General features: G+C 38.9%; 1 protein-coding gene across 3 annotated transcripts in view; it reads right to left on the reverse strand.

Annotated features, from left to right (window-relative positions):
- The window catches only part of CNTLN (centlein), a 218,812-nt gene that overhangs the window by 108,985 nt on the left and 92,712 nt on the right, over positions 1-17,115 (reverse strand). For all 3 annotated transcript variants that reach the window (XM_032214335.1, XM_032214333.1, XM_032214336.1), the window contains one exon: positions 16,372-16,566. In XM_032214335.1, the coding sequence (XP_032070226.1) occupies positions 16,372-16,566 (195 nt within the window). The remainder of the gene's footprint in view (positions 1-16,371; positions 16,567-17,115) is intronic.

Below are 17,115 nucleotides of genomic sequence, written 5' to 3' on the forward strand. Positions count from 1 at the left end.
TCAAACTTTCTCAAAGTCAGTCACCCACAGTCAGTGCAACAAGTCCCACAAACTAAAGCCAAAAATCATCAGGGCTGATTCACAAGGCTTGTGTAGTCCAAAAGCAAGGTGCAAAGTCCACAAGGCAAGATCTATACTCCACAAGCAAGGCCAGAGTACATAGGGCAAAACACCATCCGAAGCAGAGTTTACAAAGGTTGGGGAAGTATGTGCCAAAGTCAAACAATTGTTCCTGACAAAGACACTTTTCCTGGCCTCTGATTAAATCAGCTCAAGTCAGGTGTTTCTTGTGAGGAGGTGGCTTTCTTGCAAGCATCCTCAAAGAACTCCTTCGAGCTTCCCTCCGCTCCACTCTTCATGCCTTCAGATCGGGTGGGAAGACAGTTGTTTCTCATCAGAGAGAGAGGAATCTGCTGCCAATCCTCCCCTGCGTTTGTGAGGGCAGGCAGCTTTCCGCCTGGTCAACTACCTTCCCCAATGCCGGAGGGTCATGGGACAGCATCATTGTCAGCCCTGGACTCTCCAGACCTTCCACGGGAGACGTACCATCCCTGTTGGAAGTTCCTGATTCCAACTCCTCATCCTCTGAACTGGGATCCCATGGGGCTATGGAGGTAGATTATTGTTGAGAACACTGCCATAAAAAGTTGGATTCGTATTTAGTAAGAAGAGGTAATTATTTTTATTGGTTCACCATATTATATATGCTGCTTTGACTGAAGAACATTTAGAATCTTATTCATTCATTCATTTGTTCATTCATTCATTCACCAGTTCATTCAATTTATATAGTCTCCCATCTCAAACAAGTGATTCTAGACAGCAAACAATCATAAAATCAATTAAAACAATTAAAACACAATACACAAAGAAAAAATAATAATATGTGCTCATTGCACTTCATGAAAAACTGTATTTTAACTATCAGATGTAAAAGAGATGCTTTCTTCCCATCATGGAGAAACATAAGACAAATGCCACCTTGTAGAAATAGTTTTGTTGACTTCCTGTGGTGACGTCACCGTGCTTAGAGTAGAGGGAAGGAAGCTCTCCTAACCGCTAACTCTAATGTCTTCGTTTAGGCACATTTTCGAGCACTGTTGATCCTGAAGGGGCCAACAGATTAAGGGGGATACTCTGTAGACGCTGGGGTGATAAGGCAAATCCTCCTGCGGATAGGAGAAATCCCCTAAATGGACGAGGAACTATCCTGCCATTTGGTTAGGACCAGAACGATGGCGACTGCATAAGAAGGAAGCGAATAGACAGAGAAGCAGTGGAAATCGGATACTTGTTACTATTGCTGACAACCCAAAGAGGAAGGCAACGCGAAACTGGCAGAGAGGGTGAGCTGGAAAGAAGAAGACGCCGGGAGAGAAGCTGTTTTTGCAGCTCAATTTTGCTGAAAAGAACTGGAGCAGAGATGCTGAGACGGAAGGGACAGCCGGAAGAGGCTAAAGGAATTAGCCACAGTGAGAACGAAATTCCGACATGGACAACAGGAGTGGAGCGGAAAATAATATTTGCCGAAAAGATTTGGAAAGCTCAAAGAAGAGATTGTTTAACAGTCGGGTTGGTACACTGAGTTCCTTTTCTTTTTCTGCTCACCCTTCCTTCTGCTGCTTGTTGAATTTATAAGTATTTGACATTTATTTGCCTCGGAGCTTGGAACAGTGCCAGAGACAATAGATAGAGAACTGTATTGGAAAGAGAACTTTGCTTCATGGATATTAACAGTAAGACTGAGGAAAGGGTGACACTTAGTGGACTGTAAATCCGAACCCTGAAATCTGATGTAAGAAAATTTCTGATGGCATAAGCTGATGTATATATACACAGAGAGACTAATTACTATGATTGAATGCTTGTATAATTGATAAAATTGAGAGACATTTATTGGTATAAGATAATAGTGTAATATATAAATCTATGATATATATTAAGTAAAGACCAAAAACCAAATAATCAAATAGGATAGAATACTACATAGGAATGTTTAGGGATTGAAATGTGATATTAAGAACAGTTAATTATTGTTGAAATATACAATTATTTATATCATAGATACTACTGACAAAGTAGAAGTAAAAGTAAAAGTAAAACTTATATGCAATTGTGAGCAAGGATAAATAGGGGGATAAAAAATGGCAACTTCAATAAAATTAGTGAAAAAAACTACCCCCAATGTGATCTCAGCAACCCCCTCCTCCTCAAATCAAATCAAAGATCAATTGAGAGTGTGTTGGGGTTGGAGAAAGGTGAAAAGATGGCAGAAACAGCGGGACCAGCTCCAACGATGCAGAGTATGCAATCAATCCTCCAGATGATACAAGAGACACTGGTGAAAAGCCAAGAAGTGACAGCTACTAATCATGAAGAAACAAGGAGGAATCATGAAGAAATGAAAAATGAAATGGGAGAATTGAAAGGAACTATTAATATTGTAGATGATAAAATTGAAAAGATACAGAAGACCTTAACAATCAATGAACAGAAGATCCAGTGTATGGAAGAAAAAATAGAACAATCAGACCAGAAGATGGGAAAAATGGAATTGGAATATAAACAACTTAATAAAGAATTAGAACTATCAATAATCCGACTGGAAAATGAAAGAGCTGCATTCTACCTAAGATTCCAAAACATACCGGAAGAGAAGGAGGAAGACGTGAAAGGAAAAATAATTAAAACTCTCACTGAATCTCTTAAAAAAAAAGAACAAGAATTGAGAGGAGACATTGATGAAGCTTATAGGGTGCATACTAATTATGCCAGAAGACATGGACTCCCGAGAGAAGTGCATGTAAGATTTGCTAAAAAAATAACGAGAGATGAAGTGTACAAAAAAACCAGAGAAGAGACAATTACTCTCCAGGGAAAAGAGTTGAACACGCTCAAACAGATTCCATGAAGAATTCGGGAACAACACAGGCAGTACCAATTCTTAACAAACCAGTTAAATAAAAACAGAATAATGTACAGATGGTTGGTACCAGAAGGGCTTCTAGTATCTTGGCAAGGAAAAAGATATAAGATAGAGAATATAGAAGATGCACAGAAATTCTATGAAGAATACCATAAGAGGGAAATAGAACAAGGAAGCAAGGAGGAATTGGAAAGTGGAGATCAAGAGGAAGAAACATCAGAACATAACGAAAGAAACAGGAGAGAAGAACAGAGGCAAGAAAGAGAGAGAGCAGAGAAGGAACACGCAAGAGGGAAAAGTCAGATACAAACCAGAAGTAAAAAAAAAAAACAACCCCAGTTAAAGATAGATCAAGAAACAATTATCTCGATAAATTTGAATGGACTGAATGCACCCAAAAAAAAAAAGAGGCCAGATGTTTAATAAAATAAGAAGGTTAAGAATGGTGAAATTAATTCAGGACGATAGCTGGCATATAGACTATAGAACGAAAGAGAAAAAAGGAAATGATATGAAATTATATGGGTTTGTGGAAATACCATCCCCAAGAAAACATAAATTGAGATTTGAAAGAGACACCTATAATAATAGAAAAAGAAAGGGAGGGAAGAAAGAAGGAAAGGAGAGGAGGAAGGAAGTAGAGAAAGGAGGGAAGAAGGAAGGGAAAGGAGAGAAGGATAGAAGGGAGAGAAAGAGAAGGAGAGATAGTAGGAAAGGAAGAGGAAGAGTGGAGGAGAGGTAAGGGAAGAAGAAAGAGATAAGGAAAGGTGGGTGGAAGGGAGAGGAGAGGAGGGAGGAAGGGAGAAAAAGAGAAGGAGAGAGGGTAGGAAGGGTAAGAGAGAGGGTAAGAGGAGGAGAGAGGTAAGGGAAGAAAGAAGGGGAAGGAGAGGAGGAAGGAAGGAAGGAAGAGAAGGAAGGGAGAGAGAAAAGAAATGAAAGAGAAAATAAGGTGGTGTCATAACAGACGCTAGGGATGGTAAACAATACAATCCAAACTGTACCCTATAATCTCTTAAATGAAATAACAATATAAGATTGGCAAAGAAAAAGAATAACCATGTGAATGTATACCTAGAATTGTATGTAAGAGAATAAATGATAGTAAGAATATATAGCACATTATAGATAAACAATATTTGGTTATAAATAGCTAAATATAAATAAATATAGAATTGTACATAAAAATGGATAACGAATAAAGAGACCATGAATGTAAGATAGAAAGATATAGAAAGGGAAAACACTAATTGGAAAGAAACCGATACGGAACTGCTGTATGATATATGATGGAACTTCTTGTTCCTATGTTGTCTTAAGTCATGTGTTTGTTTTTGTTGATGTGTTTATGTGTGTAAAATAAAAACTTAAAAAAATAAAAGAAATAGTTTTGTTGATATGTAAACTATCCAGAAACACACTTGGATTGATTTTTTTTAACCTATGGCTTTTAGCTATACTCATATTAATATCAGGTAACAGTATTTCAGATCCCCTATGGTTAACACTCATAACAGCTGCCAAGCACTTTCTAGCTCTTGGTTCCAGATGGCTCTTGCCTTCTTCAGGAACTTCAACCTTTCTTTAGGATCAAGTGCTTCATCCCAACTCAAGTGCTGACAGTAACTGCCAAGAAAGTGCTCCCTAAGCACAGTTTTCTGCTAGATTTCTCGCTTCCACAAAACTGTTTAAAAAAAGATAGCAGGTTTATTGGCCCATTCCCTGTAATAGCACAGATCAAACCTATGACTTTTTGTTGGCAGCTTCCAGTCACAGTTAAACTACATTCAGTTTTTCCAACATTCCCTCTTTTCTCTCTTTAGCAGTTTTGCCTCATTGCCATCTTGAAGAATGGAAGGAAGAACTTTCGAGATGGAACTTATCTGGATTCCTTGTATAGGAGGAACAAGTGTCAGTCTGAATGCCACATTCAGTACCAATCCACCCATAGATGTGTAAATGTTTTGGGTCAATCACTCTCTCAGCCCAACTCAGCTCACATGGCGGTTATTGTAAAGAAAATAGGAGTCAGGAGACTGAATATGTATGCCATCCTGAGTTCACCGAAACAAAGGCAGAATAAAAATATAATAAATAAACCAACAAATAAATATAGCATTTATGGGACATTCTTGCAGATTTCCTTTCACAGTTCTGTTCACAGTATCTCCATAAATTCAAGCTACCTGATTGGCTATACAATAAGTCTTCTCTATCTGCATCCACCAGTAGTTCTCAGAGGAAGAGAATAGATTTCCTAGGGACAGAAGAGAGAAGTTGTTGTACAACTAATGTACAACATATTGTGATCTTTCCTTGCTGATATTTTCTGCCCTTGGCTAGATAAAAGTCTGGCAGACCAGATGGGGCTTAAATATATTCAGATTGATAGAGTCTCATTCAATTTCTAATATTCAAATATGGTTCAAGTTAGGCTTCATCTTCTTTGGGGTGCTATTAATTCTACCTTTTGGAGAACTTCTTACTTGCTGGTCAAGTTTGGCTCTATCCACAAATATGCATTAACATTGACTTGGCAGGTTGCAGCCTTTCCTTGTTGACACTTTCTAACCTTCGTACCAAGCTATTCAAATGGAAAGAGCCAAGCTTCCCATCTTTTCTATAATATGATTCCATCTCAATCTTAGATTACTTCTATATAGTGTTTTAATATCCTATATGACCCTCACAGGAGCCTTCTTTTTAATTTTGGCATGAATTGGCTGCTACCCATAAGAACAATAACCAATATACATCCATGTGAAAATCACATTCATGCTCAGATATAGAGGCTGAGTGTGGTCATTATTATTAAAATGCCCATTATATACCCAATGCTGATATAGCCCCAGTTGTCAGTAATTTTAATTACTTCTGTGATGATGAGATCACTGGTCTCCTTATGTGTCTTCCTTTCTCATAAACTTCTACGAAGGTTGCAATTTTTTAATCAATAGTCATGGCTTTTAACAACCACTTTTTCAGTTTTAATTTTTTTTCCTTTTATTTGAGGTGTCTCACTCCAATGGGATTGGCTCACCTCACTCACTCCAGCAGAGGCGATTTGGAGTCCAATGGTGGAGCCTAATAGAAGATCCATTTCTGTTTCTGCCTTCACCCTTTCTGCTGTCAGATGTGACACTTGGCCTTCTAGAAGGATATTAAAACTTGACTCTTTTGGCTGATATGGGGGCTCTGATGGAGATGTTCTGCACTGGAAATGAATAATGGGATAAGAAAGGAGACAGCATTCTCATTCTCCTGGTTTTTAGTCTTTATTTAATTCTTACTGGTTTTAATTAGTTTTATATTTATTCCTTTATATTTTGTAAGCTGCCCAGAGTCATTTCACTGGTGAGAAGGGAGTGGTATGAATATAATAAATAAAAATAAATACATTTCATCGATGTAGAATTATTTTAAAAAAATTAAAAAGTGAGAAGGTGACAGATTGCTTTACCCAAGCATTAGAGGGGGTTTTCCCGGAAAGGTAAAGGTACAGGCATCTTTGAGGTTTTACTCTGCTAGTTGTAACCAATTTTAGGAGGCAGTGTTCATCTCTGTTTCTTTAAGCCATTATCCAGTCCAAAAAAGGTAGAAGGATCAAAAATATTGCCTCCTTTCTGATACACTAAGTCAGAGCTAGGAGGAAGACAGTTCATCAGATATAATCAATAAATAAATGGCAAAGTAGAAACATAGTATCCTACAGCAACCATGACCAAGAAGGTAAAGGAGAAGTAAGTGATATTTTCAAACTTGGAGGAGGGGGAAAAAAACTGAATTCAATGAGGCAACAACCAGCACTCTTCGGGTTAAAGCAGAGCATTACATAAATATCTCTGAGCACAAGATCAATGAGCAAAATGCCACATTCATTCAGAAAAATAACAAGAAAAGGGATAAAATTTCTTTTCTCTGAAGAAGGCCATTCATCTTTTTACATATGGCTTTATTCTTGACCGCAATAAAGTATCTAATGTATCCAAATGTGTCTGAGAATATTCTGCCATGTAAGTTAAAAGTTGAAAAACAGGTTAAGGGTTTGGAGAGCTGAGAATGTCCTGCGTGAAATCTCAAAAGTAGGAGGTATCTTGTAACTGTACAAATATTGACAATTGAAGTAAGGCTCGGAAAGAGTAAATAACAAATTTAAGTGTATTGTACATGATTTCATAAATTTGGGACACAGTGGAAAGACTTGGGAGACTCTAGACACTAACTGCCTTTCAGGCAGCAATTACTTTACTGCCTCTATTAATTGCTTCTCTACTATTGTTATACAGTCACAATCTAGAGCTTACATTCTAGCAAACTCTGGGTACTTTCTTCACCCTTCTGTCATTAATTCATTATTGCCATCTATATTAAATCTTCAGCTTTTGCAATGGCAATCTAACTCTCCTAAACTCCAATGAAACAAACTTGGAACATAGATCTAAAAAAATCCTAGGTGCTGCTGACTGAATTATCTGAATGAGTAATCAGAAGGCTCTCAAGCATTAAATAACCCATAGTGTGGTAATTTTTGTCACTCTTTCCATATGAAGCAAATTAAAATCTAACTAGTGTGTGCTAAAGCAATATAATAGTAAGTTTTATTTAAGAAGTTAGATTGGACAACTTTAACATTTCTTCCAGTGTAATGACTGTATGAACTGTAGCATACAGTTCAAAATGACAGCTGGTTTTATTACAAAATGTTCCATTTGTTCTTATATTTATTATTTCCTAACATGTTCAGTTTTATTAGTCAGATACACTGAAATGTGTAAATTACTCCTGTTGAAATGAAATCTTGTACAATTTTGAGGTAAACTAGGAATTCTTGTTATGTATTATCATCTCTATACATTAGAAACTCAATCATACTGAAACAAATTCACTAAAGTGTGGTTTTCAATCTGCTAACTATGCATTCCATAATGGCCTGTAATTATTAAAAACTGACAAGAGCGCTACGCCACCTGTGTTTATGTGAAGCCAGGTAATGAAAAAAACAACAACACTGTCATCACCTTTCAATTCCTGATTGCATTATCAAAACTGTAGCTGAGTTTGGCATCTGGGTGTGACCTTGTTAACTGCTAGGGTAATTAAATTTATTCTATTGGGAAAAGGGATGATAAATTATTAGCAAGAAGATTTTGTTCACATTTTATTAAATTGGCCTGTCAAAGGGTTGGCCAAATTATCAAGGGCCTCATTTATTGGAGGCCAGCCATATTGCCACATCTGTTACAATTATTTATAATTTCAGCAGTTGAAAACCAACTGAGTTAGGCATCCGCCATGTAAAGTAATTTACAAATTATCTGATGAGGGTTTTCGCTACTCCCTCATTTCTCGCCAGCAGAAAGCTGCGCTGTAATTACAGAACACGATTAGGTTCTTTGGGGAACTTATCTTGCACTCATAGCCCGGGTAAGATGCCGCAAGAACATATGGAGGAACTTGTGCTGCTGCTCCCTGAAGCTCGTGACCCGCCTGCCGCTGAGCCCTTGAGTTGCATTTGAATGAGAGTGCCATGGCTAATGTTCTACACATGCACCATTTATGCCACAAAACAAATCGGATCACTGTTAATTATGAAGCTGCTATAATCAGGCCTTCACATCTGTGTAATGTGAAGCGCAGTAGGCTGTATTCCAATAATGTAGGACTACCTTTGGGTCGCAAATTGTGAGCCATATTGCCTCAGTAGTAGTTACCGCATTCAAAGCAACTCCTTTGATAAAAGCTCATCACAGACATATTTTTATCCAGAGATGTTTTTTAACACAAGCTTCTCTTTATCGGCTATTGACCAGAACAGCTAAAGCATATGGCACAAGTTCATTAATGAACGAGAGCACACAGCACTCTAATTTAATGAAACCACTTGAGCCATAAAAATCAGATCTATTTAATTCTCCCCCCTTCTTTTTCCTTCCTCTTTTGCATCTCTTCAAATCTCTTAAAACGACATTGTCAGTGATCTTATAAAGATATGGATTATATGTCCTCATCTTTGTAAAAGCAATTATTAAGAGAAAACATAATTTGGGTAAAACAGTCACAAAAAATTAAGATTTCAAAGAAAAAACAATCAATTTCTGCACAAAATTATACATACATCTGTAGACATGCATATATGAATTATTAGGACATATCATTTGTATTTTAAAGATTACATGTTAGCAGCTGCTGTCTAACACAAAACTGCTATTTATTCAGTGAAAGATCTTCCTGTGAAAAGCAGCTAGACAAGCTGTACCCAGATGGCAAAGCAGCTACAGTTTAATTAAGCCACTAAAAGCCGTTCAGTTTTCAGTAAGGGTAATGTAATTTTGAATAATTGGAGGGAGGAAATTACTACAACGTTCTTAAGTTTTATTATAGTAGCATGAATACTGCAAGTATTGAGTAGTTAAAGTTGAGTTGCTGTTCTTATTATAAAGTTTGTATTTTTCTTCTTTTCTTTCTTTTTGCCTTTGCTTGGAGGAAAAAGTTCCTTGATTATCTAGTTTTCTAAGTGAATAAAATCAGTCAAAAGTTTTTGAACAGAAACTTCTGATGCCATATTTTGTATATGATTTGGACACTGAACTTCTTCCTGGATAGAATATTATACAAAACAAGAATGTTTATAGCAATGAGATTTACACATTCAAATCATAAGCCTCATCTGAACAGTCATTTGGGCACCAGAATTGCACTAATTGCCTTCCTTCCTTCCTTCCTTCCCTCCTTCCTTCCTTCCTTCCTTCCTTAATATATCAATTTATAAACACCAATTAAACACAATTTTAGTACACCCAAAACATCTACTGTGCACTGTGCATATTAATACTTTAATGGAAAAAAGTCATATTTTGCTGATTTATTGCCAAAATTACAAATTGAAAATATATATCCTAACAAATATTACAAGATATTAGATGTTAGGTTACTAGTAATAACTAAATACCCAAAAAATCTTCTTGAAAGTCATGAGCATTTTAAATAAATGCTGCTGACTATGACATGATTATATCAAAAAAGGAATGTGATGCTAAAGGCAGTTTATGTTACACTAAGAAATTATTACCAAGCAACATTTCTCATTGATAGATACCCTTATATAGAGAATCGTTCATTGTTAATTTCACTGAAAATAATCTGAAATGTTCAAACTGGTCTCTGGCATAAGATATTTTTATTTACTTATATAATCTATAAATCACTGACATAAAACAATCAAAAGTAAGCTTATTATGAATGTATAATGTTAACATTTACTTGAGGGAATACTTTTGGATTTGTCCACAAGTTGTTTGAATCAGTCAATATTTAGTTATATTAATTTTTATGTATTCAGATATAAACCCATTTCAACTAACCTTTGAATCAATACAAAGTTTACGTAAAATTAATTTTTCTGAATTATTTCTCATCATGTGCAGTTTTGTATGCATGTTTTATGTTAAAATTACAGTTAACCTTCTTTTTATAAACCTGTCTACTTTTAACAGTAGTGTAGCATATTTTGTTTATCAAATAAGTTTTAGCTCCTGGCAATTGCCTAGAAAAGTCCCTACCATTTTGTTGGCAACAGTTTTAAAAGTGGTTTCCATTGCCTGTTTCATACAGATGAGGGAGAATGACTGGACCAATATTATCCAACTGATTCACAGGTTTCCTAGTTTCTAGCACAGTACCTTTAACCTCTACATCAAACTGGATCCTGCATATTTCCTTAGGCAAAGCCAAATGGAAAAGCACTATCCTGCTTTCTAAACTGCTTATTTCTTTGAGTAAGAACTTCCATAATACCTGCTCTTCCCTACTTTTATTTTAGTAACTTATAATTGTTTTTCAAGTTAAAACATTTTTAAGCTCAAGAAAAAGTCTGCCGATCTCAGTAGAAATGCCCCAATATGAAAACAGCCCGAGGAATATAACTTGGCCATTTTGAAATCAGAAAATTTTGTGGAAATCGAACAACATCAGCATATTCTTATGGTATCAAAGTACTTTTTCAACAAGGATCAAAACATTTTGCACATCAATGTCACATTTATATGAGGGAGATGGGTGGTTCTTAAATATGACAAATAAATAAATATTTCAGATTTATTAAATTATTCTAACCCAGTTTTTTTCTAGCGTATGGCAATGGTACATTATCCAGGAGACTACAGTGTTAATACAGAGTACTTGTTTGGTTACCTAAGATTGCTAGTTTGTTTGGTTCATGCTCGCACAGTAACCAGAAGTGCACCACAGGAGATGAACTAGCTCTGCACTCAAAATGGCTAATGGCATTCTGCAGCATCATATAAGGCTTTCCCCTCCACCAATGTCAGCTTGCATTTGGGTGTTGCATTGGGCAGTTCTGGCACCTGTTGGGCTCATACTTCTGCACAAAGCATTGTTATTTTTCCCACCAAAGTGGTTTCTATTTATCTATGTGGCATGCTTTCGAACTGGTAGGTTGGCAGTCAGCATTAGTAAATTGTTCAATTGTTCCAATAGAAAGTATTCTCGTTTAATTCATTTTGGAGCCACCCTATTGTTCAGTAACAAATACTGAGAAGGTGCAACTGTTGAAGAATTCCAGTAAATGTCTGCTGCAGGTGGAGATATACCGTATTTTTCAGAGTATAAGATGCATCTTTTTCCCTCAAAAAAGAGGCTGAAAATCTGGGTGCGTCCTATACATTGAATGCAGCATTTTTTTTGTCTCCTCTTCGCCAAAATGGCAGTGCCTTTAGGAGGCTTTCAGAGTGCTCCTGGGGGCTGGGGAGGGCAGAAATGAGTGGCCATGAGTAAACATCCAGTTGGCCACGTCCACTCAGTCACAGGACCCCACCACCAAGCCATGCCCACAGAACCAGTAGTAAAACTTTTTGAATTTCACCACTGGTTTAAAGCAGTTGTTCACGCATGTATTACTGCAATTAAGTTATCTAAAGAGAAATGTTGAGCCTAGTACCATAAGGAATTCTATTGTGTATAGAAAAGTGAAAGACTTTTCTCATGAAGTACTTCTGAACCCACTCGATTGTACTGATGTCAGATATATAGTGAGGATTCCAAACAGTTGAACAATACTCTAAAATTGGTCTAGCTTAAGTTTTATAAACTGTAATTAGCAATATAATGTTTCCAGAAAAAAAAGCTTTGCAAAATTAAGTTTACAACTCTTAATGCTTTTTTTAGCAACGTTGTTACAATGAACTTTGGAGAATTGTTCATCAGAGATAAGTACACCTAGGTCAGGGATGGCGAACCTTTTTTGCCTTGCGTGACAAAAGCGGGGTGAGCGCAGGGGGATCTTGCGCGGGCATGCTACACATGCACGTGCTTTGCCCCTCTGTGCGCATGCATGCATGACCAGTGCACACACCCCAACACTTTTAGCATGCTGTTTTCACTTTCCCCAGGCTCCAGAGGCTTTCTAGGAGCCTGGGGAGGGCAAAAACAGCCTGCACCGTCTCCTCCCGGAAACTTCAGGAGCCTCTGGAGGGCAAAAAACAGCCCTACGGCCAAACTGGAAGTCACTTCCTGTTTGTTCGTAGGGCCGTTTTTTGCCCTACGGAGCCTTCAGGCGCCTACCTGGGGCGGCAGGTGGGCGCCTTCAGGGAAGCCTCCTAAAGACTCCGTAAGGCGAAAACGGCCCTATGGATAAACCAGAAGTGACTTCCAGTTTCGCCGGAGGGCTGTAGATGATAGATGATATATACAGTATATGTATGAGTGTGTGTAGTGTGTGTGTGTGTGTGTGTGTGTGTGTATGTATGTATATAAAAAAGCTGTAACCGGCCACGCGTTGCTGTGGCCCACTCTGGTTAAATGGAAAAGAAAAAAAAGGAGAAAGCAAAAGTTTCTATTGTTTAATTTCACAATGCTTGTATTTTTGTTGTTCCATTGTCTGTGCAGATATAGAGATTGTATGGTTTGCCGATTCTAGAACACGTAACATATAATTGTCCATTATATGGACAATTGTCCATTATATGGACAATATGAGAAACAATTTTCAATTGCTGGAAAGACATTGGACCGGGCACATTTACTAAAAGCATACGAAGAAAGAAACATTCCCAGGGTGGTTTCCTCCAGGCAGGGTCATGCCATTGCCAGCAGCGGCAAGGTTCATGAGGGTCTTGCCCACCTGGCATGCCCTGCCACTTACTGCACTGGCTATGGCTCCCCCGACAGAGGTGGCCCCCACATGGAAGTGAGCCACGGTGGCCCCTGCAAGAGCCGCCACGGAGGATGCTCCCGCAGGCCCCAGCCTAGCGCCCTCCAAGCTTCCCGCGACGGGCAGCCTCCAGAATAACAGGCTGGATGGGGCCCCTCTGGAATTGGGCGGGGGGACCCCAGCGTGGGAGGGAGGCTGGGGGTGTCCCTGTGGGCATAGTGGGGCGGCAGGTGGGCGCTGCCATTGGTCAGGCCTTGGGGCTGCTGGGCTGGGCGAGGCTGATTAGAGGAGACAGCGCCGGGGTCGTCGGCCTCATGGAAGTTGTTGAGCGTCTCCTTGGAGGAGCTATGCTTGGGCTCCCCCAAGTCGGTGGCCCAGGAGAATGAGACGTCCAGGATCTCGGAGGAGAGAAGTCCTTGGTGTGCAACTCGTCCAGGTTGTCATAGCTCTCTGTGTCTGTTGTTGGAGCTGAGGCTGGCCGAGACCTGAGCCGAGGTCACGCTGGTGATCTGAAAGCCGCTCTTCTTCCTCAACTGGGCCCCTGCCGGATCCCCAATGCCTCCTCCTCCCTGCGAGATCAGCGGCAGGCTCTGTGGTGGAGGTGCCCCAGGAGGGCAGGAGGAGACCGAGATGGAGGCGGAAGCAGAGACCGGGGGAGGCGGCGTCGGCTGGGCCAGCAGGAAGTCCTCCAAGCTGGCGCCGCTGCAGCTGCCGGCCCACCAAGGCAGAATCGCAGGCTGCACCATCTTCTTCCTCTCCCGCGCCTCCGCCACTGCTGCTGCTGTATTGGGGCCAGTGGGAGGAAGGCTCAATGCCGCCACCGACAATGCCTCCCTCTGGTGCCGGACCAGCTGGGCTGAGGAGAGGAGGAGGCAGCCGCCGCCCCCGACCTGGCTTCCCTCAGCGGTGGCGGCAAGAGGCAGCCAGCATCCCCTGAGGAGCAAGAGGAGGAAGGAGCCTCCCCATGCGACACGGACACAAGGCAGCCCCTGCCGGCCGTGGCCCCATCCAGAGACACTGACGCTGCTGGAGCGCCGCCTCACAGGACACCCAGCAGCCACCCCAGCCCTGCTGCGCCTTAGGCTGACACTGGCGCCACCTGCCCCTGTTGGAGCCACCTTGGTGAGGCCGTAGCTGGCTCGCTTTGAGGGGGAGTGGAGAGCGCGCCGGGCTCCATTGGGCTGGGTTGGGCAGGGGGAGTCTGGCTTAAGGGCGGGGGAGGCGGCCAAGGGATGGCGCAGGCACCGGCCCCACCACAGACAGCAAAGGCCCGGCGGGAGGGGAGGGGAGAGAGGGGAGGGGGAGGCCGAAGGGCATTGGCTCCCCTTCGTGGAGATGGCCAAAGCTCGTTGAAGGAGGGGCGGAAAGGGGAAAGGGTGTGGCCGCAGCTCAGCCACACATATAAAGGGAATGTCGGGACGAAGCTGGAGAGGGGCCAAACTGTTCAGAATATACCATACTCACGAAATGAATGCTATGGTAAACGACACAGCTCAATTGCAATGCAATGTCACACGAAATAATTAAATCAAAATGAAAATAAATCAAAATCTATGAAAATTCAATATAAGAATGCAATCGGAAACATTGAAATGGAATCGTGAAATATTTAGTATGCGTGTGTTGCTTTTACATCCAACAATGGCTCTGGTTTTCAAAAAAACATGTTTTTATCTGTCACAGGTGTGATATCTATATAATATAGGTATATAAAAACACGGGCATATTCGAATGCAATGTTATGTCAAAATTTCAAAGCAATCGGTGAAGAACTTTCAGAGATTTAAGATTTTGAACAAACGAACATTTACATTTATATATGTGTGTGTGTGTGTCTGTCTGTCTGTCTGTCTGTATATACGTATGTATATATTGTGTCATACATACATACATACATACATATAAATTCACTGAGTACTTTCTGAAAAAGAGTGGTAAAGAGGAGGAGGTACTGAGAGAATGGTTCTACTCAATTTAGAAGGCTGGCATTGCAATTGAAGATGACAGAAAATAAAAAAAAATTGCCTACTTAAGAAAAGTCAGCAGACCACAGCCAGTTTGATGGATGGGGAGGTGCTGATCAGTGTAACATTAAGCCTTCTCTTAACTAGGTAGGTATCAGAGGTTAACACAGGATAGGCACATAGAGGGTGTGTGTGTGTGTGTGTGTGTGTGTGTGTGTGTGTGTGTGTGTATGTAAAAGGTATATGCATAAGTTATGTTATTTCTATAAGTTGCTAATGTGTGCTTATCCAAGGGTAAAGGAAAAATGCTTATTTTTGGTACTTTTATAGTAGACCAGAAGGAGAGGAAAACATGTTTGCAAAATAATATAATTAATGAAGCTTGAGGCTAGTAAAACCAAAAACTGTTCTTGTATAGCTTAACTGAAATGGCTTTTTGCTACCTTTTACATTATCTAAAGTAAGAAAAAAAATGAAATGCTACTTCCGACTGCTACTTTCAAATACTTTGAATCTTTAAGCACATTTGATGATTTATTATAGGACAATAACCACCAAGAAATCTTAAGTCTCTTAACTGAATAGATTTTAAACAATAATTTAATATTTCTCATATGATTAAATAAATGTTTTGAAGGGGAAGTATGGATTTCCATAATAAAGTGTGGGTTATTTTAAGTCAGTGGAATATTGTTTGTCTTATTACTGCTATTTCTGCCAAAACACCCAAATAGTAGGACCATGATCAAATGTCCCCAATGGAACAGTGTGTGTGTGTGTGTCTGTGTGTGTGTGTATGAGAGTGTTTGTGTGTGTGTGTGTGTGTGTGTGTGTGTGTATTCCTTGTTTGTCTAGAAAATTGATGGTGCTTTTATGCAAATATGAAAGCTGATATACAGTGACTTAGATACATTTTGTCCTAAAAAATAAAACTCTGTGCTCCATTAGCTAATACAACAGCTAATATTTTATATATGCCTTAATTATATTTTTTAGAATCTTTCTTGTCAATTATTCTGAAACATTTTTAATAGATCAAAATATGTTTAATCAATCTTTTTTGATATTTTTTCTTTGAATTGTAGTTTCTCTTCCATTTGAAAGTAAGTTTCTGGCAAAAAAGTAAATAAATTACAGAAGGAAATAATCAGTTTCATTTTCTATTAATTAATTAAATGTTAACAATTAATTAATATTACAGGAATGCTAGGTTTTGCATCATTATTATAGCAATACATAGGAATTTCTATAAGCTATTATTTGAAATCCATAAGCTCATTTTTAAGCTTTCTTTAAAAATGTTAATTTTCTCTTACCCCCTTTCTTGGTTCTGGATAAGTCTGGTAGGATAATGAAGATGCAGAACAGAAGGCCTCATGAAGTTGCTTTTCTAGTTGAATGATATGTTGTTCTTTTTCAAATAATTTATCTTGGAGAGGAACTTGATTTTGCCGGAGCTGAACTTCACTTGCTTTGAGTTTTTCAAAACATATTGTCAATTCATTATAAAGCTAATTAAAACAAATAGATACATTTTATGAAAATGTGTTATCATAAACAAGAGACATGCTGTTACAAAATGACAATCTTCATCCTCTAAACAAAATAGTTAACAAACTTCAAATTCCCCTGACAAAAAATATAGTATTTGAAGACAACTATCTTATATTCATTTTCTAAACTAAACACATCAAACAGAATCAAGCCTATCAGCATGCATGTATGATGATATATTGACCTTGACAGCAGATCTGTTACTCAGCACTTTAAGTCACATGGCAGATATGTACTAAATTAAATGCATTAGCACATTATTTAAGATATAGTCTCTTTTGAAATAACATTGAGGTATATTGGGAGAGAATAGACAGAAGAAGAAACCATAGCTTAAATAAATATATAATTTTGTTCTCAATTCTACACAGTTCCATTCTAAGATATAATTCAACAAAACATAGTTCAATGGGATAAAACTATAGAATTAGAAAACAGAATACTTTCTAAACAGAATGAATGGAAAATGGATTTAAGGAAAATTGATGGAGAACTTTGCTGAAACA

The sequence above is a fragment of the Thamnophis elegans genome, chromosome 3, assembly GCF_009769535.1.
Source record: "Thamnophis elegans isolate rThaEle1 chromosome 3, rThaEle1.pri, whole genome shotgun sequence".
NCBI classification, from domain to species: domain Eukaryota; kingdom Metazoa; phylum Chordata; class Lepidosauria; order Squamata; family Colubridae; genus Thamnophis; species Thamnophis elegans.